At 31.5% G+C, this 23,566-nt stretch overlaps 1 protein-coding gene and 1 long non-coding RNA gene across 2 annotated transcripts; one reads left to right on the top strand and one right to left on the bottom strand.

The window, feature by feature from the left end:
* Positions 1 to 2,479: 2,479 nt before the first annotated feature.
* LOC132313978 (uncharacterized) lies at positions 2,480 to 4,330 on the bottom strand. Its single transcript, XR_009483473.1, has 2 exons — positions 3,520 to 4,330; positions 2,480 to 2,588 (listed from the first exon to the last, which is right to left on the bottom strand). It is a non-coding gene; the product is annotated as an uncharacterized LOC132313978 (long non-coding RNA).
* A 16,982-nt stretch (positions 4,331 to 21,312) lies between these two features.
* LOC132316453 (protein TIFY 5A-like) lies at positions 21,313 to 23,132 on the top strand. Its single transcript, XM_059814952.1, has 3 exons — positions 21,313 to 21,515; positions 21,632 to 21,731; positions 22,717 to 23,132. The coding sequence occupies exons 1-3, from the start codon at positions 21,409 to 21,411 to the stop codon at positions 22,903 to 22,905; spliced, it is 396 nt and encodes a 131-aa protein (XP_059670935.1). The 5' UTR covers positions 21,313 to 21,408; the 3' UTR covers positions 22,906 to 23,132.
* The last annotated feature ends 434 nt before the right edge of the window (positions 23,133 to 23,566 follow it).

Here is a 23,566-nt window from a genome sequence, read left to right as displayed (position 1 = left end):
ATAATGGGATACATTTTTTTTATATTATTATTTTTCATAATGAAATATGATTATATATATATATATATATATATATATATATATATATAAAGCAAACAATAAATTAGAGTAAAATTAATGGTATTGTTTAAATGAGTAGTAAATATGATGGCTATTTACCAGGGAAAAAAAATAATGAAAGGTATAATGATAAAAATAATTTTAAATTCTCTCTTCCCTTCTCTCGCCGCAATGAACAAAAGAATTTGGTAGGTTCTTCTCTTCTCTTTCATCCAACCGAACAAAACGAGAAAAATCTATAATCTCTTTCTTAGGGATGTCTCATCCTTCCCTTCTTCTCTCCCTTCTATCCAATTTACTTCTTTCCTAACGAACGGAGCCTTTGTGAACTTTTGTGTTGGGCAACTTTTAAAACATGACTATTAGTCCACTTTGGAGATAAAAGTGCTCCAACGCAACTTGTGGCGCAAATACAAATGGGGAAAAATAAAAGTTTTGCACTTACATACTCTTAAGTTGATTCATAATTGTGGGACATAAAAGACCTGCTCAACCATAAATGCTCAAAGAACAATCCTAATTCTTTATCATCCGATTGTCCCAATATATAGTTGAATAGCCTTCTACGATTATGCAACATTCACAACGCACTACTTAATCGTCGTTGTTTTTAAAATTAGCAGACAAAGCTCACTTGGTTACCCACTTTTCCACATCAATTTCTTTCCACCAAATCAAACTTCCAATTCCTTTCAAATCAAACTTAACAGAGAGTTATTGATTAAGAAATAACGAAAACAATATTAAACTTAACAGCGTGGTATTGAGATATATATATATATATATATATATATATATATATACTTTCCTGGAAATTGAAGCAATTGTATACTAAAACATTCACAACAGTAATAAATATAGATTTTAAACATTAAACAGGAATAAATATAGATTATAAATACCATTCAGAGTGCATACTACTGACTGACTGGATGTGTCCACAAAGAATATCATCCCTACATGGAGGACAACAATAATTTCAAACTAAAGAATCACTAATTCCGCAGTTGCAGGTAATCTTCTTTTTAGCTGCCTGGCACGCATTCTAGAAGCTTCCATCTCCTCGGGAGTTTTGCAATAAAACACCCGGGGGGGGTGTCAATAATTATCTTATCCAATGATGCGGCAATCTCAAGCAAGTGCAAAACAAGGTGGCTAGTACTCCCACCAAACCCAACCAATTCCACCACCTGAAGGCATTGATGATGACATTTAGTCGCCTCTCTCATAACCTCTGTGTATGCACTCCCATCAAAGGATATTAACTGCCAGCACCACAAGAGAAAGGCATCATTATTTACAGACAAGGTTAAGTATATAGCAAACTCTTGGACCATTTGTTGGGGGTGGGAGGGAACACACAGATAACCAGTACAAATTTGTAATTTCCAGTACCGGTAAATCTTCCGTTGAAACTCCAGTGATTCCTCGTCGAGAGGATATATAAACAACTGCCATAGAGGAAGATAAATAAAAACTTGTTTACACAAGAAGATAACATAAAATAAAAAGAACAATCAGCAAAAACAAATTAGAAGCTAGAATAACGGTTGGTTTACACGAGAAGATTTGGTTGAAGCCAGTTGTATCTAATACAATAAGAAACTTTCTTTTTCTAGATAATTTTCTAAAAGGATTTTAAGAAAATTAACAAATGAACTTGTTTTTACATTTCATGGTGGTGATTTAAATGCTCATCCACCACCGTCTTTTTAATGAACTTCTAGTTTTCCATATTTAATAACCACCACATTAACAATAACCAAAAGAACATCATAAGAGTCATTGACGTAAGCAATGAATTTTCTTCTTGTCTATAAGGTGGTGTTTAATAACTGAATACACTAGTTAACATTATTGCGGTTGAGAGCACCGAATCGACACCTTGAATTTCGAATTGAAGGAAATTTAGTTCAAAGTTGAACTATACAATTAGATACAAAATTATCTATTTTTCAAATAGGAATTAAAGTAGTAGATCTTTTAGCCCCTTATCGACGTGGAGGAAAAATTGGACTCTTCCGAGGAGCTGGAGTGGGTAAAAGAGTACTCATTATGGAATTGATTAACCCCAAATCCAAAGCATCAATTCGGTGCTCCCAAATGCAATATAAGTGTTTTATATGCAGCAACTTAACCTATAACCTAAAATTCAAAAACAGATATCAAAAGACGTTAACTTTAAACTAGCACCTACAAACTTCAGCACTTAAATTTTAACTTATAAAATTTTCTGTACTTAATTTTCAACGTTATAAAACAGCACCTAAGAAATAGGCCAATTGGGAGGATGAATTGATAGCAGTGGAGTTGAAAGCTGGATAATTATAAATCAAATTTGAACTAGAAAAAATAAAAAAATAAAAAATTCTTGACAAGAATCAATTATAACTTTTGCGGCATTTCGAGTAGAACTCACCTTCTGTTTCTGTTTCTGCTTCTTAAAAGAATAGGGACACCGAGCTGTCTTCCTCATCTTAATGAAACAGTTGTCTAGGAAGTTCCTTATTCGATATTCAGTTTACAAGCTGCGAAGTAGTTTCACAACAACAATCACACACAAGCTGAGACTATAAACTTGTACCAAATCACAGTGAAAAAAAAAACTATGAGAGGTGTCTCATCACATTAGCAAAAAGCAGGGATGCAGGCGTGAGATTGATCTATACTAGATATATGAATAGAATATTTATAATAATTGCGGCAAAAATTTATTTTTATCAGATTCATGAGTAAGAGAGTGAAAGGGAGAGAGAAAATTCATGGCATAATTACCTTCACTGTTCTCTTTCAAATTTAAAAGAAAGACTTTTTATTTCTTTGGTAATCAAAAGACAAACTTTTTGCTCTAAATACAAATTCAGATAAGCTGAAGAAGATAATTTAGATCTGCTTGCTTGCTTGATTCATTCAGAGATCTTCCCCTTATTTCCTTTCGCATACAAAAAGTATATATATATATATATATATTCAAAGATCTTCCCCTTATTTACTTAAACTTTCAGTCAATTGTACAAACCCCCTGAATTAATAAATGCTCCCCGAACTATGATAAAGTTACATTTAAGGACAGCAGGTGATATCTCCAGCCCTAAAAAAGAAAGTTACTAATTTACCCTTTAGTTGAAGGGCCTTTTTGGATTCTTTATTAACTTTTGTTGCTGAGGTGTAAAAAAAAAAAACACTCAAAGGCCAATAAGGATTGGACAACACATCACCTAATTTTGATTTCTCACCTTCCCCAAAAAACACAAAACCAAACCAAAGCTAATTCTAGCACGCAACACCTCTCGATCTCCAAATGCGACCAGTGCGACAGTGCTGCTCTAGTGAAGCCATTAACTAGTTTGTTAGTCGATTACTCCACCATTGAGGCCAAGTAAACACGGCGGTGAGCAGTGATTGTGTTTGTGTGAGAAGAAATACATAGCAGGAGGAGATGACCAAGAAGCTTAGTACCTCAATGCGTTCCTCTGGTAACGGTCACAGGGGGTTAACGGTGATGAGGACGACAACCACCTCCTCCTTAACACCATCCCTCGCCGAACTATACCCCGATTCATCTTATATTTGACTCGTTCTTCAACATCTCGCTCTACCTTCCATGCTGACGCTTCCATCAGATCGTTTCGTCTCTCACATCAAACTGTCAAAATCCTATCGACTTCTCTTTTTGCTGAAACCCAACTTCCTCGGACAACCAGTGTTCAACAAAACTTTCATTTTCTTGCTATAAATCGAAGAAATTTGAGCTATAGAACAAAAATTAGGGTGTGCGAATGAAACTTGGGGTTTCGTTTGTGATTGTTGAATGGCTTGTAGAGAATCAAATGGTGAAGATCCATAATGAGAGATGGCAATTTGGGAGAGAATGAATCTTGGTTCCAACAGATAGATTTGGGGTTCAATTGGGGGTGGTTTCAATTTGGATATTTTTTACTATCTCCGTACCAAATTAGATCTGTTTGGGGACATCTTTTTTTAGGAGAGGGGGAGTATTTTTTTTGGAATGTATCAATTTGGGTATTTTTATTTTATATATTATGTATTTGTGAGACGGAGGAAATATTTAATAGCTTATAATGGTAATAAGGGTAACTTCGTCATTATAAATTTAAAGACCTAGGATGTGACGTCACTCGCCTTTTTAGCTGAAAATTTCAATCGAAACTTTATTGGTGGGTGATTTTTGCAAAATTTTAGGGGGTTAACTGTAAAAATAGAACTTCAGGGGAGATTTTTAAGGAGAGAGTATAGTTTAGGGCGGGTTTTATGCACTTTCTCCTAATACACAGACATTTTTTTTTAATCGAAAGTTGAAGCTAATACTCCGTATTATATAACACAAACATACATACATACATACATACATATATATATACACACACACACTCACACAAAACATACATGCGTAGAGATTTATATAGGCACAAGCCCAGGTGGGGGTAATCAGCTTGATGACTATGTTGAGTATGTTCTACAGTATAATATATATACACAAGGACAACAACGACTGACGAACAAGGAGAATCTGGGATTCGGGAATTTATCATAGGTATAAATTTATAATATACGGAGCACAGGGGTAATTTATTTTTGGGTAAACTATCAATACATGGACTCAATGAGTGTATACTACATGTTCATGATATCAAAGTCATGAAGTTTCAATAAATGGATGGACCACCAAATTATTTCTATATAATGAACTCCACTTTATGTTTTATACCCCACAACAAACTCTATTATTATAATGACTCCAAACAACTACTATTATATCATAAGAACCTTAGAACTTGAAATAAGCTTACGAAAAGATCCTTGAACAAATTATTTAATATTGTTAAATATTAAAATACCACAATAGATTAATACAGATTTATAGACTTCTTTAGATAAAAGATCTTATATATAAATTAAATTTAATGAAATAGTACATGCTCTGATACCAAAATTAAGTTCAATTTAATCAGATAGAAGCATGCAAATAACATAAAGATAAAATTAACAATTAAATCACAGAAATGACTGTCGAACCTGATAACACTCTGATAACGCCCTATAAAAATACTTGAACACCGACAAGAATAGGCTAACAAGCCAATAGCTCGAGTCAACTCACAGAAAAAATTGTTCAATTAAAACTAAGGCTGCTTGTACTGGTTGGATTCAAGAAAATTCTATGATCTGCACTGTCTGACTAAATAAAATTTATATTTTTGATCTTTTTTTCGACAAAAGTCTTTTGCCCAAAAGTGCTGAAAATACTAAATAAGGAAAAAATGATTTTTAAATAGGAGCAAACTGAATGATTTATTTCATGAAAAATATATACATGGATACACACTGTTTATACATGGATACACTCTCACACAATATTTTACAGAAAGGAATTACTCTGAAATAAAGAAAGCACACTAGGAAACTATAGCTAAAGGCTGGAATGCTTAATGGCTTTTTACTTAATTGATCTAGAACTCGATGATCCTTGCTATGAGTAGAATGGCTCCTTTTATAGGAAAAATGGGAGATGAATCTTCGGCTGAGATTGCAGATGCTTCATAGACGGTTGAGATGCAAGATGCTTTAGAGATAGGATGGCTTGAATTATATTGATGTTTACGTCTGGAGAATCTTATCAACTTTTATTGTTGAGAATCTCCTTTCGGTGGATCTGCTTTTATCTGTACACTGTTGCGAACCTGCTTTTCTTGGATGTTGAATCTGTTTTTATTTGTACACTATGGCAAATCTATTTTTTCTTAGATACTTTTACAATTCTAGCAAATTGGACAAATTTCTGTCGGTATTGCTATCTGGTGGGTTGTTATCTCTTTCATGCCTGCGGGCCAAGTATGCATCATTGCTATCTGGTGAGCTGGTTTCTTCATTTCTATAGGCGATTTCGAACTGTTCCAACAACATATTTTCTTCATTTATTACATCTTCAACTTCAGGAAATATCTCAATCTTTAGAGGAAATTTAATGACATGGGGAATTCTGGCTTTGATGAAAATTTCCATATTTATATTATAGTCGTAAAGTCTGCGACCAGGGTTATAGCTTGGGTTAACTTGTCGATAAGATTTATAGTACATCAAATGGTTAAAGGTAGCTGGTTCTATCTCATTACGAAAGCTATTTACAAAATCGATGTGTCTGGTAAGTACTTGGACTTCTGTGGGATCAGAATGAATGTAGATTTGATATTGTCTAAGAATTATAGCTCCATCTTTTACCCATTCTGGAGGAGTACTATAGATTTGAAGGAGAATTGGACGTTCTGGCATGAGGTTTTGAGTCAGCTTTTGTTCAAAAACAATGGCTTGGTTCAATCGATTGGATGAGGTTTTGGTATGGAAATGCTGTTGACCATTCCTAATTCTAAGAGCTTGCTTAAGTAACAGGTGGTAGTTCTTGTAGAGAAACAGGTTTTTCTGATTATTTCAAAAGGGTAGAAAAAGACAATATCTAAGTCTAATAAGATGATGGTAGGTATGTAGTTGCCTGTTTGTATAAAGCACAAAAAATAATAATTATATCGGGTTCCTTTCGGTGGACTGTTATTCCTGAGGTAGTTCTGGATATCAACTCATTTTTTGAGACCATCTGACTTAACTTCTTCAAGGATAAGTTCTTTGATGTCTTTAGGAAAAAGCTCGACTTATTGTCTTAAGATTTCTCGGTAAGTTGGCGAGCAAATGGTTAATAACTTGACATACTTAGTTTGTACCTGCAAAAATTGAACTTTCTGAAGATTTTCGTCTTCATAAGGCCTTTGCTCAGAAATAGTTAGCTCTGTGGGATTTGCTGTTGTTTTTTGATAAGCTAAATTCAACTTTTTAAAATGAGATATAAGTGTCTCATGTTCCTGTTGTAGAGTGCTATAGGCTTTGTTAGATGCTACAAAATATTCACTTAAAGTATTTAAATTTCTAATAAGGGTTCTGTCGGGATTATTTCTCGAAAACCATATATTATCTAAAATAAGTTTTTGGTTAGGAAAAAGATTATATGTAGCGCGGAACTGTTGAGCTGGGTTTTGGATAATCAACAGAGGATTAGAAGTGCTTGGTATAAGGCTATAGCTGTTGCTGCTCTTGGTTTCCATTCCTACAAAGTTTAACAATCAATTAGTAAACGAGATAGAATATCTGCTAAATATTCTTTTTTTTCTTTTGACATGTTCAAATATGGGTTTAAAACCTCTTCCCGTAATACAGTCAATAAAGGAAATCCATCTTTTTGCAGACATTCGCTATTGCTTTACTTTGTTGGCAAATTTGACTATGTTATCACAATATGTTCTTATAAGAAATTCTTTATCAAGGAATATTTGAAATTTTTCAATAGAGTTGGTTACTCCTAAAATTTCTAAATCGGTTAAGGGTAAAGTAGATTGTGCCTTATTAAAAGTTCCACTAACATGGCTATGAATTTGTTCTTCGTCTCGAGAAGATTCTTTTGTAGGCCTTTGAAGAAGTAAACCTGCCTATCCTTGAGCTGATGCATCTGTCTGGATTATTTTGTGACTATTTTCAAGTGGGAGTTGTAAGGGTTCTAACTGAGTGACTAACGATTTAATTTTCTTAACTAGCTCTATGTCTTGAGTATTAAAATATTTTTGATCATTTTTTCCTGATTTTGAGTATAATGGTCCTACTAACTGTCCTAATTTTGGGATAAAATTGCGACCGTAGTTTAATAATCCTAAAAATGCTTGTAGTAACTTGGTTTCTTTTAATTTATCAGGAAAGTCTAAAATCTTCTAAACAATATGTGATCGTAATTCTACCTTTTCGTCATTTATGTATAAGTCCAAGAATTCAATGTCTTGTTTTTTTAATATCATCTCTTTATTACTTATAATGAGTTCCTGTGTTATAAATTCGTTGGATCTAACTTCAAGATGTTTTCTATGTTCTTCCTTAGTCTGACTGAAGACTAGAATATTGTATATGTAAACATAACAGAATTTTAAGTATTTATTGAATATGGTATTCATTTTTCGTTGGAACTTTTGTAATGCATTTTTTAATCCAAAAGGCATGACAAATCATTCATAATGTCTTTCGGGACATGTAAAGGTAGTCCATTCGATGGATTCATTAGCCATACGGATTTGTCAAAATCCTGATTTACAGTCAAATTTAGAAAACCATTTTATATCTTGTATTCGATTTATTAAAACATCTTTATTGGGAATTTTATAACTGTCATCGTAGGTGTTATCATTTAACCATACGAGCTTTTCCTCTTTTTATTTCGGCATGATTTCTAACCATAAAAGCTGGACTTCTATGTCTATTATTACTTTTTTTTTTTTATTAGTAATAAAAGTTCTTTTATTTGTTTTTGGAATTCTTCTTGATCATCTAGGGTATGAGGATTATCTTGTATCTTAACAGTTATAAAAGGATTTATTATGTTTAATTTTGCTTCAATTTTATTTTTATACCAGTGTTTCTGGGGATCTTCTCCTAGAATCTCAGTGGTGTCAACTAGTCTTATAAGATTATCAATGTTTAATTTGGGGTTTTTTAATATAACTTTATTATTAAGGAAAATCTTTGATTCATAAAAGTGACTAAAAAATATTAAGGCTTCAGAAATGTCTTCTAAGAATTCGGTTACATCAAATAAATTTTCTATAGTTTCTTCTATCATAGATAAAATATTAATATAAGTAATAGCTCCATTTTCTTTTTGAGGAATAAAAGGAGGGTTGGATGGAATAAATGTTCCTTTTTTAAAGAACTGTAAACCCATGGGTGTATATATGAATCCTCCAGTGAGTGAATTTATAAAATTCAATCCTAAAATAAAATCGTAAGTACTGGGAACATTATTAACTACATAAGTTTGAGGTAAAACAAACTTTTCATTATTAATTAATATAGGAATGTTTTGAACACAATGAGTTATTGGAAGTTTTTCATTATTATACTGGCTCATACTAACATTATAGTTTAACTTTACTAAGGCTTCGTCTGGTACTAAATGTTTTTGAATTATGGTTTTAGATACTCCAGTATCTAACATAGCAGATGTTTGAACTAATTTTTCTCTTAACTCTAATGTTACCGGGAATTGGATTAGACTAGATGGTTTATATATTGAATTTATAAATTCAACTAGAATATCTTCTTGTTTATCTTCATATTTTGTATAGCAATCATGATATAATAAGGTTTTACAATGGTCTTCACAGTAATGACCTTCTTTAATAGATGTATTACATTGTTTACAATTGTAGGATGAAACATGAAAATTAACTAAACTATATTGACATGATGGATTGCTTATAGTGTAAACAAAATCTTCCATTGAATGAAGTTCTTGTTCAAAGTCTTCATCATCATTAAAGTTGCTATCTAAATTTCGATACTATATATACTTTCATTATCGTTGTCGGAATCATAAATACTTTCTAGTTCATATAATTCTTCTATATGTTTTTCAATATCTTCAAGTATATTGATTTTTTTTTTTTTTTTTGTATTCTTTTGATAAGATTCTGTTTGTATCTATAAGGGCAATTTGGTCGTATATGTCCTGAATCTCCACAAATAAAACATTTACAATTTCTTTATTTTGTGGGTAATGTGTTTATTTTATTTTCTTTGTTATCCTTATTATCTTTTTTTATTTTTTGATTTTTATACCAAGGCCTCTTTCTGAATTGTCTAGGGTTATTTTTGAAATAAGATTTTTTATTACGATAGTTCTTGTAGGTCTTACTCTTGCGTAGATTATATTTTTGGATTTGTTACGCTTATAATTATAATTTTTCTGAGGCATACAACCATATTGCGGTGGAAAATCTATTTGTCTACACGTATAATAAAATTATTTTTTTGATTTGTTTGGATTCTTTACGCTGTCTACATTCTGCTTTTAATATATTATACACATGATTAACTCTATCTCCTATGGTTAGCCTATCGCGTTTAGAATTTTCTAATAATTTTTCTCATATTTTAGTTCCTACACTTCCGGGTAATTTCTGAAGATATCTATCGAGCAATGTTCTATATCCTGTTTTACCAGTGGTTGCAAAATACTCGAAAAACTTATTAGCATAATCTCTTATGTATCTAAAATCACAAATCTGTAATAATTCTAAATTACGTAAAGCTTCGTTTTGCTTTATTAAGGTTTCGTCTAATAATTTGTCTTCGCCAACTAACACCTTTTTTATTGGGCTAGTAAATCCTTGAATTGTAAAATTATCTCATAAGAGAGCATAATAATTGGGATAAGTTACTTTGTAAGATTGCCACCAGTCATGGATAATTTCCCCTTAATAAAGTTTCACAATAGGTTAGGGCTTGAGTTTTATTGTTAAAGTTGATTAAAATAGATTGTCTAATACAATCTTGTTCCCAATTTTCGATTACTTTTGACTAATCTTGGGGATCATGTCTTGCTATGTCTAATATTGTTCTTGCTTGTTGTGCTAGTATATTATCATAATGTCTACGATATTGTGTCAATGTGTACATATCTGGTATATTACTATTTTCTACGTAAGTTTCTTGTGAGGGATTTAACCTTTGTCCAGTAGTATAGTCTTCATTTATGGTATTACTACCTGAGGCATTTGTCTTTCTTTGGTCAGTCATTTCTTGGTCAACTGACTGAGATGCTGATTCTTGTGGTTCTTTTCATTCTCTATGTTCTATTACATTTAACTCTTCTTTTACTATGTTTAACTCCGCTACTGTATAGAAGGATTTAAATCCTACGTTTAGAATATTTTTCTTAATATCATCATTATTTCCGTGTCCTAAGTAAATACTTTCTATAAAGGTTCTGGATACTTGTCCTGCAAGGCTTCTAATTCCAAATTATCAAAATCGTACATTATTTTATCTAGAATTTCATCTTCTAGTCTATCATAAAGGACATTTATTTCTTCGGGAGATTTTAATTCTATTAGTGTAGTTAAAAAGTCTTCTTGGATATCATCTACTAAATTATTATGTCTTTTATAATTACTAAACCTTATGCTAGCTTCTCCGCTATTTTTTACATATATCATATTACTTTTAAGGATCTTTTTACTCGTAGCAGTAAGGTTAGGTAATTGCCATTCTGTTCCTTCATGGGTAATGCTGCTTACTTTTCTACCTTCTATCATCTGGACATATTTACTACTAATAGGTTTAACTATTTCACTGAATTGGGCTTTAAATTTTAGGTTATATTGATTAACTACTTTTCCCATAAATAAAGTATTAACTAATAGGTTTTCAAATTGTCCTGTCATATTATATCTTTTTGTAGATATAGCTATCTTGATATGTTTACTGAATTCTATAGTAGTCATCTTATAATTGGGAATACATCATATGATGGCTGCGTTATCTGCTAGATCTATTTCAGCGTTAGCTATTTGTGCTTGTTGATGGTTATTCCATCGATCGTCATAAATATAAACAATGCTCTAGTTTCTGTTTTTGCTCTGTTTAATCCTACTAATCCTATCATTATAACACCTAAATGCATAAGTTCTAAATTATTATCATTTAACTCTTGACAAGCCTCTGGTCTTATTAGATCTAAAATAATCTGATTGTTTACTACACTTATTTTCCTCTGGCTAAAATGATTATATAACTTGCTCTGTAAATCTATTAAATTATTGGAATAAAGGTTGACTTTATTTTTTACTTTTTTTATTCTTTGTTCTATATATTTTTTAGCGTCATACTCATTATCATACAGATCTTCTACTCTCATAATTTCTTTGGCTTTTCTACGGATAATGGCCATTGTCTATGTGGTTGTAATAAATTTACACGCTTGGTGGGTACAGGCGAGAACGGATTAGTTGATAACTTTAAATCCTTTATTTTATCTGATAATTCAGATAATTCCTTAGAAGATTTTCTAGGAATACTTTCTTGTATTATTTCTAATTTTTCTTCCAATTTATTAACTTTTTCAGATAATTGGAGTAATAACTGGATTAAAAAGTTGTTTTGTCTAATACTTATATTAGTTGATTGTACGTCTGTTTTAAAACTTGTAAATCATACTGGGTCTTTGTCAATTTCCTTGAGTTCGGCTAAAACTGTTAGATAATCAAGATTACTAGTGCTCATAAAACTATTGTAATAGCTTTTGAATATCAGTTTTAAGAGATTTTAAATAGTCTATAATTATTTTTTGATTTTCAGAAATATTTTTAATATCGCTATTTATATCCTTAATGGCAACTAATATTATTTTATTATCTAAATTATTCGGACTAGAATATTGTGCTACTTGTTCTTTAATATAATCAAGATTTTCTCCAAGTCTTTTTATAGAGTTATCTAAGTTATTAAAGTCTATTCTACTCATAAACCTAGCTAAAATCTTTACCTTCTAGCTTCTAAAATATTCTATATTAAAATAATTCTAGATCTAAGTTCTTCGGACTAGAATATTGTGCTACTTGTTCTTTAATATAATCAAAATTTTCTCCAAGTCTTTTTATAGAGTTATCTAAGTTATTAAAGTCTATTCTACTCATAAACCTAGCTAAAATCTTTGCCTTCTAGCTTCTAAAATATTCTATATTAAAATAATTCTAGATCTAAGTTCTTCTATCCTTCATTGTAGGTTGCGGGTTGTGTCTCCTAATTTTCATGTGATGTAACAGTATTTAAGTGCTGTTTGATAAAATTTTAGGACTTGCACAAGTTGTTCTTTGGATAAGCTGTGCATAAAATAAACTTTAGCAGTGAAAATATAATTTTAGCTTAATAAGGGGTTCAAATAAAAGATCTTGACTTTCATGATATAATAAATACGTAAACTATGTTTATGAATTGGTAATATACTTCTGCTACCACCACTTTTATGTAAATTTTTCTTTGTTTTTCATCCCAATGGATTAGTGGGTATAATGATGGGCTTAGAAGGGTAAATCAGCTGGCCTATCATATGAGTCATGTCTGTTCTATACATTTCTCCAAGTGGGGCCCAAACCTGTCAGAACAAACCAGGCCTGAAAAATCAGCACAAGGCCCAGACTTGTCCTCGGATATATAATTAGATTGCAAGATCAAGGGCTATCAAAGTCAGCCATGGACTAGCCCAAACACAACATATACAATGAAATATAGAATTAATTTTTGGAATCTGGTCAATATCTACTAGTGAAATCTATTCAAATCTAGTTGAATAAGTTAGTTTGGTATTTTTAAACTAGTTAAAAGGTTAAATTGGTAATTTTGACATTTTAATAGGTCAATTTGACAAGTCAAATAGTATTTTAATCATTTTATCACGTGTGAGAGTGTTCGGGAGTCTTTTTGTCAAATGCAACAAACTTAAGGGGCGTCGTTGTTCAAAAGGGGCTAATTTTCATATGTCTATCAATCCAGCAAAATGTCCTTGTTACTTGCATGTAAATTAGTAAATTGACTGGCATTCTAAATTTTCTTCTAGCTCGTAAGACCATCTCCAATGTAAAATATCATTTTTACATTCCAAATTTATATTTTGAGAGGAGGTACAGTGTCAAAATACTATATTTTAGTAATTCTGTTTCAATGGTGCATTTCTTCCAAAATGCTATATTTTAGCAATTCTCTGCCTCCATTGAACCAAGCCTAACCCACTTCTAGCTTCCCCAATCCTACTTTAACACTAACTCTTGAGTACCGTTGATTTTGACATCACTTTCCCATCTTAACCATTCATTGCATTCTGTCCCATATAAAAAAACAAACTACAAAATATTTTTAGGGCAAATCATTTCAGCCTCCCCAAGCGACTCCATCTTTATTCTCGTTCTCGACTTTGAACTTGCCCCCTCTCTCTCTCTGCAACTGCAAACTACAAAATCTACAAGAATCAGAGGTTCAAAACCCATATATTTCAGTTTATCTATCTGTCTGCAAGAATCAAAAGTTCAAAACCCATATCGGCATATCATTTCAGATTGTTCAAAAAATCAAAACCCATATCTTTCAGTTTCAATCGCCGGCTGTTCTAGTTCCGGTTTGCCGTTCACAAGCTTCAGCCGCTATCTCTCAACTCTCAAGCTTGCCCCCTTTTCTCTTTACAACTTTTAACTTGTATGTACGGGTTTTTAAAAATAATGTACAGGTAATTACCGTAATTTACATTTTATTTCTTGGAGGGAAGAAGAGTGGCCGGAGATTTGAGAGGATGAACTCGGCCTCGGCTAAGAGGGAGAAAGAGACGACAGGGCAATGCAACCCAACCCAACGACAGAGATAGAAAGCAACGGGACAAAAGGGATTGAGGGAGATAAAGAAAACGGCGTTGTTATGGGCAATTAAAAGAGTTGCCAAAAAAAATTGACAGCTCCTATATTTGAGAGCAGATTTGAGATTCTCAATTTTTGAGAGCTCAAATAAGAGCTCATTGAAGAGCATACTTTTTACACAATTATCAAATTTTGAATTTGGCAGTCCAAATGAAATAGCATTAAAGTTGCTCTAAGTCATTGTTCCTTTTAGTCATGCGAATAACAAAAATAGAACAATTATATTTTCATGGGACGGAGCACCTTGTATTGTATCAAAAAGTAAGTCATTTTTAAAGAGGTTCACATCTGATGCGTGATAGCTTAAAAACGTGCACACCATAAAGACAATTAGGCCAGTTTTTTTATTGAAGTGTGAACGTTTCTTAATTTTCCCGGCAATTACACTGAGTCATCATCAGCTGTGAACCACCTTCCATTATGCTTACTTTACCGAGTAGAATTGGAACCACATATTAAGATATTTTTTCCCGTATGATGGAGTAGACCGATCTTAAATTTCTGAAGTTTGTTTGAGGTAGTTAGATTGGGAAGGGATTTGATGCTCAGCATGATGTTATTTTTATTTTGGTTACTCCAAATTTGCATTATTTTGTTGGGAAATCAAACTTCTATTTAATTACCTAAAAAAATAAAATAGTGAAAAATATATCAAAATGACAAAAATAAGGGATGCAAAGGTAATATTTCATAAGTATATATATCAAAATGACAAAAATAAAGAGCATAATAGTGAAAAATAAAAATTTCAGGTGAGAAGCAATTGCGGTATCAGTATTATCAATCAATTATATCTTGTAAATAAATAAATAAATAAACATTTATTTAGTGATTCTAGCATTACATGTCCGTCCATGTACAACTTGGGTCTGTCGTCCTTGTGTGTGTGCTTGTATTGTGGTCATGTACGCAACACATACTTATTAATAACTTAGGTGTGGTAATATTTGACATGACACGCTAATATGACACAAATACAACACGAGATAAAAATGTTTAGATTTGGACTAATCGTGTTCGTGTCGACACAAATTGACCCGCTAACTAAACGTGTTATTTTCGTGTTTGATCATTTAAACACGATTATGACACAATTAACTAAATGTTTTAATATAACGTATTATATTCATGTAAAAAATGACTCATTTAGCTAAATGTGTAGAATAACCATGTCATATTTCAACATGAATCGCCACCCCAACAATAACCTATGTAGATACATAATTACATATATTGCAATGCTATATCCTAGTGAAAGGTATATACATGTGTGTGTGTAATTTGGTTTTTCTGAAAGAATGTAAAGAAAACGAATGATGTTGACCATCATTGATAAATTATAGGTTTTAAAACAAATTCCAAAACAACATTTGTTAGAATGAATGGATGAATTTAAGAAGAACATTTGAATTTTAGTGTAAGATCGTGGTCATTGGCTAATTTTAAAAGCTAACCAACAGATAAAAAATGAAAATGCCTTTTTTTTTTTTAATTGATTTTGGTCAATTATTATCCATAAAAAATAAAGATTTTAGTTACTTAAAATGGCTCATTTTAATCAATTATGCTGATTCTAGAGTTATCTAATTATACATTCAATCTAAAAAAAAGTGTGCAAAGTATAATGATTTTAGTTAATGAAAATGACCCATTCTAATAAATTATGCGTATTATAGAGTCATCTAATTATGTGTGTGATCTAAAAGAAATGTAGAAAGTATAATGATTTTAAATTTTTTGTTTGGCGAAGAGATGGATAGAAATTAGAGGAGAAGAATGAATGAGGCATTAGTAGAAACTAATTAAATGAAAGGTATAATAGAAACCACGAATAATGTAGCACTTGATTTTGTTTAATTGGAAGTAAGAGAACCAAATTTTTTATAATTTTGTAGACAAATGATGGGTTTGACACCTTTATTTTGTGATGTTTGTTTATACCAGTTAGATTTGGGAAGCCAAAAATTTGCACGTGTTGTTCTTTCATTATTCTTTTTTCCTGTGCACGATTAATTATTATTATTTTTCCTGTGCACGATTAACATTCTGATTAGACAATATGGTAAGAAAAAAAAAAAAAAAAAAAAAAAAAAAAAAAAAAATTAGAAACTAAGGTTAGGATTATTTTAATTATTATTTTTTGTTTTATAACAACAAGCTTATGAAATGCAAAAATAGAAGAATCATTGTAACCATTTTCCACGCAGTCGCCTTCGTTGACCGGAAAGAACAGACCTTGAGCAGCCCACTCGCGGCTGACTGAGAGTAAAATAAATTAGAGTATTAGTTTTTATATTAGTGCATTTTTTGGACCCAATGAAGATATAATTATATAATAGACCGTCAAAAGAGTTGCGTTAATTAAGTAGAGACCAAAAATAATTTTAAAAAATAAAAAGGAATAGATCAAATAAAGACTAATTCCAGGAGGTAAAGTTAGGTTGGGAAGTTGACTTGATACTCAACGTGAAGCTATTTTTAGTCAATAATGAAATTGTTCCTTTTGCACATGCTCTTCTTTCATTATTTAATTATTATTTATTTCTCTGTGCACGATTAACATTTTGATTAGAAACTAAGGTAAGAAAAAACTAAGGTTAGGACTATTTTAATTATTATTGTTTATTTTATAACATGAAGCTTAATTGGGATGGCATTGAGAAAGGCAAAAATAGAAGAATCATTGTAATCATTTTCCTGATGGCTCCATGTAGTCGCCTTCCTTGACCAGAAGCAACAGGCCCTGAGCAGCCCACTACTCGCAGTTGATTGAGGATAAAATTAATTACAGTTTTTTTTTTTTTGGTAAGTACATAAATTACACTAGTAGTTTCAATATTAGTGCATTTTTGGACCCAATAAAAATATAATTATATTAGAGCATTTATCATGTGTAATTTTTTATTATTTTCAGTATATATGTTGCATGCCTTGTAACTTTGCACATGCACATTGACACACGCACACACATATACTATAAGACTTTAAAAAATCACGTGGCATAAGCTAACACCATCAATCACGGTCACGAGTCTGACTGAAACACGAAGAAGATGAGCAAGTCTCCTACGGACCTATGGCAACCCCACCAGGCATATGAGTTGTTCCGTCAAATGGAAAAAAAATATAAGCATTTAGACGACCGAGCATTATCCAAAAAAAAGATAATAATAAAAAAATAAATGCTTATATTTTTTTCCATGCGACGGAACAACTCATATGCCTGGTGGGGTTGCCATAGTGTAGGTCTTTGATGTGGTTTAATGTTATTAGAATATGTGTTTAAAAAATTAAAGATGGATATTAATCATTTTTAAGGATTAAGCCGTTTTTTTTTTTTTTTTTTGGCAACATATCTATCTTCATCTCTCTCTTCACAACAAAACAAATTTCCTTGGCAACATATCTATCTTCATCTCTCTCTTCACAACAAAACAAATTTCCATTTCCATCTCCATATCTAACATCTATCCGAAACCCTAGTTTCTACGCTTGCTGCCACCACTGTTTATGGTTGCCTCCACTTTAAAACCTAAGTATGAGTCTCTAAAACCCTAAGTATACGGTCTTCAATAAGTGTAAATTTTTTATAATTTCACACGGAACATTATAATATAAAACTATATATATTTACTTTTAAAAATCTAAAAGTTTTAGTCAATGCTTATGGAATTTTATCAATTCATGGGGCAGTATACCTAGCAATCTAATATTACATATAGACAATCATAAATACAAAAAATTAATAAAATTCATTACAAAACATGATAATGGCCGAAAAAAAAAAAAAATGAATAATTATTTCTTCTATGATTTCTATAGAATTTTGATATTTTTTTCTCTTTACTAAAAAGTGAATGATTATTTTGTTTTGGAGTTGAAAATAATTATTTATTTATGGAAAAAGTTTGGACAATGAATGATTATTTATTTACTATTTTCTACCCAATTCGAATTTTTGTTTTTTCTCTATATTTAGTTAATTAAGATTTGCATGGCTGTAAGACCAAAAAAAGAAAAAGAAGAAAAAGAGAGAGAAATGTTTTATTGTGGAGAGAGGAAGGAAGAACGATAGAGGATAATCTTGTTAAAAAAAAAAAAAACACTGTTTAACCTATAAAGAATGGGTAATGTCCCTCTTTAATTTTTAGACACATGTTTCTATGTCATTAGATCACATCAAATGGAATTCTCCTTAATGGAGGATCCAAGCATTGTCGTTCGTTTTTAGGGCCGCTGCATGCATGTGTACAGAAAACACGAAGACAGCTAAGAAATGGTTTACTCATCATTCAATCGGATAACATTAGTGGATGGAATGGGAAATCCGGTGCAATATATTTATATGCTGATCGAATTATATTTATATATCTATATTTTTTTGAATAATGATACAAAGTCTCTGAATAATTTTTTTTTTTATTTTTTTAGTAAATGATACAAAGTTCTCCGAATAAATTTGAGAAATTTAATGTGAATTTACATTTATGTTATTATAAAGTTAAGAAATATTCTTACGGATAAGTGCAAGAAACACACCAAGTATACCTTTCATAATGCTTTTACCTCTTATTTAAAATGGTGTACGAAAAATACCCTATTCTTTTCAATTTGTGAGCAGTGAGCACCCCTCAATTTAAATAATACCCATTTTATCTTTTTTCTCTTCCAGAAAAAGCCCCTACTATACCTTAATTCTCCATTCTAGTCATCATCTTCTTCAACGTGAAGAACGAAAAAAATAAAAATAAAAAAATAAAGCAAACTCATTTACCGCCGTCCATTCCCCTTCCTCGTTGCCAGAAAAAATTATCAGAAATGTTAAAGGAGTCGACATGGTAGTAAGTTTCTTCCCCTGTGATGCATCCACTACGAATTTAAGGAGGAAACAAGAAAGCTTACCGTTTTCATACCCTCAATTTGAGAACTGGGTTTACTCATCAAACTTGTGTTTTTACACTACATGATTTGTGTGAAAGTGACCTCCAAGGATCAAAGATCCAATTAGCTGTTGGGTTACAGTTCATTGATATTATATATATATATATATATATATATATATATATATATTATAGTGGTGTATTATAATCAATTCAACTTCTCCATTAAAGCTTATAAATTTTTTTCTATTGTAATGAATCTGATGATCGATTAAATAAGCTATACCAGTCCATTCAAATACTTAAAAACTTAAATTTTTTGAAATCTTTCTAACAATAAGTACTGGGTTTGTTTAAAACAGCATAGTTGCATAGATTTTTTTTTTTTTTTCCTAATTATTTATACTGTGTTTGTTTTGTTCCTGCACCCACAATCATACCCATATCAGATAGCAACAGCTCCACTGCCGGATATTGATTTTTCCATACCCCGATTCAAACCGTGGCCACCGGTGAGAAGCTCCGAGCATCACTGGCCCAACCGAAGATGAAGACATGTGCAGAGATACGAGCGATCCGTTCAGACGAGCTCCGAGCAGCAGCGTCCATTGAAGGGGTTTCGGTACAAGATGATGAAGTTGAAAGCCAAACCCTTTTTAGTCATTTTACAAAATATTTTTTTATATATATTATAAAATGTGTTGTTAACGATATTTTAATTTAATTTTTATAAATAGGTCTATTTGCCCAAATATCATAATTTAAGAGTATTTTTTGTACGAAAAGTTTGCAATATGCACCATAAACATACTATTTAAATATTTTTTTGCACTTCACGCATATTCTTATTGATGTCATCAGTTCCATAACAAATTGAATTGATTTTTAATGCAAGTTTGGATTTAACCAAACAAACTTAGGTCAGTTTCATGACAATATAAATTGATTTTTAATGCAATTTGGACTTAACCAAAATTAGGTTGCGTCAATGAATTGGTTTGTTTTAATTATGAAAATGACTTGTTGGGGCAAGTAATTCCAGGGTGTCGTAGAATTCTTGAAAGTAGACAGTGATGTTTCGTTTTCACTGCAACCTCAAGTAACAAATTAATAAGCAGTACTACTCACAAGCCACAACACACACACACACACACACACGGTAACCTATATAATATAAATATACTGCAATTCTATACTATTTTAGTAGTGATGTTTCTTTTTCATTACAACCTCAACTACAACCTCAACTAACAAATTAATAAGCAGTACTACTCACAAGTCACAACACACATATACGGTAACCTATATAATATATCTATACTGCAATTCTATATTTTAGTCTCCCTAGTAAAATTTATTATTTTAAAACATTCTTAAAAGAATATAAATAAAAACAAATTCCAGAACAACTTTTTTTAGGATGAATGTGATCAAATTAAGAATGACATTTGACTTTTGCTGGTGCTCCATTGGCTAATTTAAAAGGCTAACCATTGAAGCGTATGAAAAATGAAAGTGTCTTGTTTTATGATTTTCAATCAATACTACCGACACACACACAAAATAAAAAAATAATAAAGAAAGATAGCATTTTAATCAACTAAAAGAAAATGGTATTGTAGAGCCATCTATGCAATTAAAAATGAAGCTACAAGTGATGATAGAAAGTGGCTATAGGAGAAAGGAATGTTACAAGACTCCAACACACCAACACGGAAATAACTCAATCACGCTAATAACACACTTACATTTATTAAAAAAAAATGCATCTATATAATAATTTATAAAATTAAAATAAAATTTTTAGGATTAATTTGAATTTGAATTTTCTTTCCAACTTTTTTTCCGGTGGAAAATAAAGAAAGTCGTGCTAAATTGTCCACGTGTATAAATAGAAAAAGGAAAAGGAAATACTGAAGTTGCGGTTTTATTGGTGCGTTGAAAAACCATTTTCCACGTGCTTATTTTGGCACAATTAGCATCCGCCGAATTTCAAGTGTCATTTCAGGTTGCGTGCGTTCCGTGTTATCCAGAAGGACCAAAAGCTCACCTTTATGTATATAATTATATATATATAAATATATATACATAGCCACACCTTTCTCTGATTACCTTCAAATCTTAGAATTTGATCTCTCTTAGTTTCTTCATCAGAAATTCAAATTGTGGCCTTAAAAATGAGGAGGAATTGTAATTTGGAACTCCGACTTGTACCACCTACGGCCTCTGATCTACTACATTCATCAGATTACAATTCCCACCATCAACAACAACAACAACCTATGTCAGTCTCTCTCTCTTATATATATATATATATATATATATATATATATATATGCTTATTTTTACATATATACGAATTGTATAATTCTGATTGTTTTCTTCATTTTGTTCTTGAAGGGTGGGCGTTTTTAGAAATACTGAAAGCATAACGGAGGAGAAACAGCTAACCATTTTCTACAAAGGAAGGGTCAGCGTTTGTGATGCAACTGAGCTTCAGGTGTGTTTCACCTCTTGTGTCTCTCTCTCTCTCACACACACACACACAACACATACACACACACACAAGCTGGTATTTCTAGTTGTACATAGGAATCCCTTTTGTCACACTTGGAGGTCGATAATTATATGCATATGCATATTCATATTTTCGTGAATCCAGGTCGTACTGATATTTGTTATGTAGTGTATAATTTAGACGCAATTGTCCATTCAAAAAGGCTCAGACACTTCATGACTAAAAAGAAATTCGGGAATTAATTTTAGATGGAGCTATAGTCTACTATATGTGAAAAACACACACACTGACCTGCAATTTCATAGACTTTTCATGGATTGCATGTCAATGAGTCAATCTACACTATTTGAAAGTGCCCCCATTTTTCAATTAGGTGCTATATATATATGTGTGTGTGGGTGTGTGTATTTTTCTTTCTTAAACCCATAACATCACTTTTGAAAAGTATTCTCAATAAAAATGATGACTTGGCAGGATTTCAATTTTACCTTTCATGCCTATAGAGAAAATTATAGCCTAGATGGCTAGATACAATACGAAGGCTAAGGTAGTAAGGCTAAATATATCAAAATGACCTTTTAAATGTCATATATTAATATCAAATAGCAGTTTTTATTTAAAATCGTCTTCCGTTTTTATTTAAAATCATATTCTTTCCTTTTTGAGCAAAGTATTTTTTTTTTCAATATCTTATATCAACAATAAATAAAGTTGGTGCAATGATAGAGAAGATAAAAAAAAAAACCCGTGAAATACATGTGCTAAAAAAGAAAGAAGGAAAAATTATACTTAGATAGATTTAAGAGTCTTAAAAATGTAAGAAGATAACAATATATAAAGAAATAATTTTTTAAAATTCAAGGGTCGCGTATCGGTCAATACGGCGAACCATGTCTCAAAGTACATTATCCATATTGTTTATATGTAATTGATATACTAATATTTCATAAAATAATATAAATTGCAGGCTAGAGCCATCATAATGCTTGCAAGTCGAGAAATGGAGGAAAAATTGAAGAGCCCAACTAGTTGGGAGCCCTCTTCACCATTGCTACAATCTCAACTGTGCAGTCCTACTGCCCTTTCTGTGAAGAGATCATTGCAACAATTCCTTCAAAAGCGAAAGAATCGAATCCAAGCAGTGTCTCCTTACTAGTCAAAAATCACTTATTCAAATGGCTTATTTTGTTTATTTGATTCATTTGGAAGGGGGAACAATCTTGTAGGAATACGTCATAGAGAATGAGATTTTGCGACTTGAGAGGGCTGTAAATTAGATATTGACAAAATGCTAAATTTGGGGAAAATTAAGTGTTAGTTCTATCTCTCGATGATTAGTTATTATTATTATTATTATTATTATTATTATTATTTTGTTTCTTATCTCAAAATTTTGATTGCTTGTAATTTAATCCTTTAAAGGATTTTTATTTCAATATGTGTATATACACACACATATATTTTAGATGTTGAAGTGACAAAGTTTGACACGACCCACCAACATGATACGAGTTCAATGGGTTCGGGTCGATCGTAAATGGGTTTGGGTCGTGAACGGATCAACCCGGTTAATCCATTTAATTAATCGTGTTATATTTGGGTTGAGGTGGTTCAATCCGTATAATCGGTTTATACTCATTTAACTATACGTGTTAGAAACAAACTTGTGAGATCTGAAAATGATGAATCACAAGCTCGATGCCGAGGGCTTTGATGTCGACGACGAAAGAGGTTAAGATCTAAAATGGTTGCTGGGCATGCCCTCGGAGTACTTATTGGTGAGTGCTATGTCGAGGGCTTCGATGTCGATGGTGAAA

The sequence above is a fragment of the Cornus florida genome, unplaced genomic scaffold, assembly GCF_030987335.1.
Source record: "Cornus florida cultivar Cherokee Brave unplaced genomic scaffold, ASM3098733v1 CherokeeBrave_3.0.0_Hap2_Chr01, whole genome shotgun sequence".
In the NCBI taxonomy this organism is placed as follows: domain Eukaryota; kingdom Viridiplantae; phylum Streptophyta; class Magnoliopsida; order Cornales; family Cornaceae; genus Cornus; species Cornus florida.
The sequence above is the reverse complement of the archived record's forward strand: the minus strand, read 5'-3'. Positions and strand labels throughout refer to the sequence as shown.

Bases quoted from the DNA above. Each gene is read 5' to 3' on its own strand.
- LOC132316453 (XM_059814952.1), top strand. From the start codon at position 21,409: ATGAGGAGGAATTGTAATTTGGAACTCCGACTTGTACCACCTACGGCC. The intron at 21,516-21,631 runs GTCAGTCTCTCT...TTGTTCTTGAAG, and splicing joins CAACAACAACAACAACCTAT to GGTGGGCGTTTTTAGAAATA. The intron at 21,732-22,716 runs GTGTGTTTCACC...TATAAATTGCAG, and splicing joins GTGATGCAACTGAGCTTCAG to GCTAGAGCCATCATAATGCT.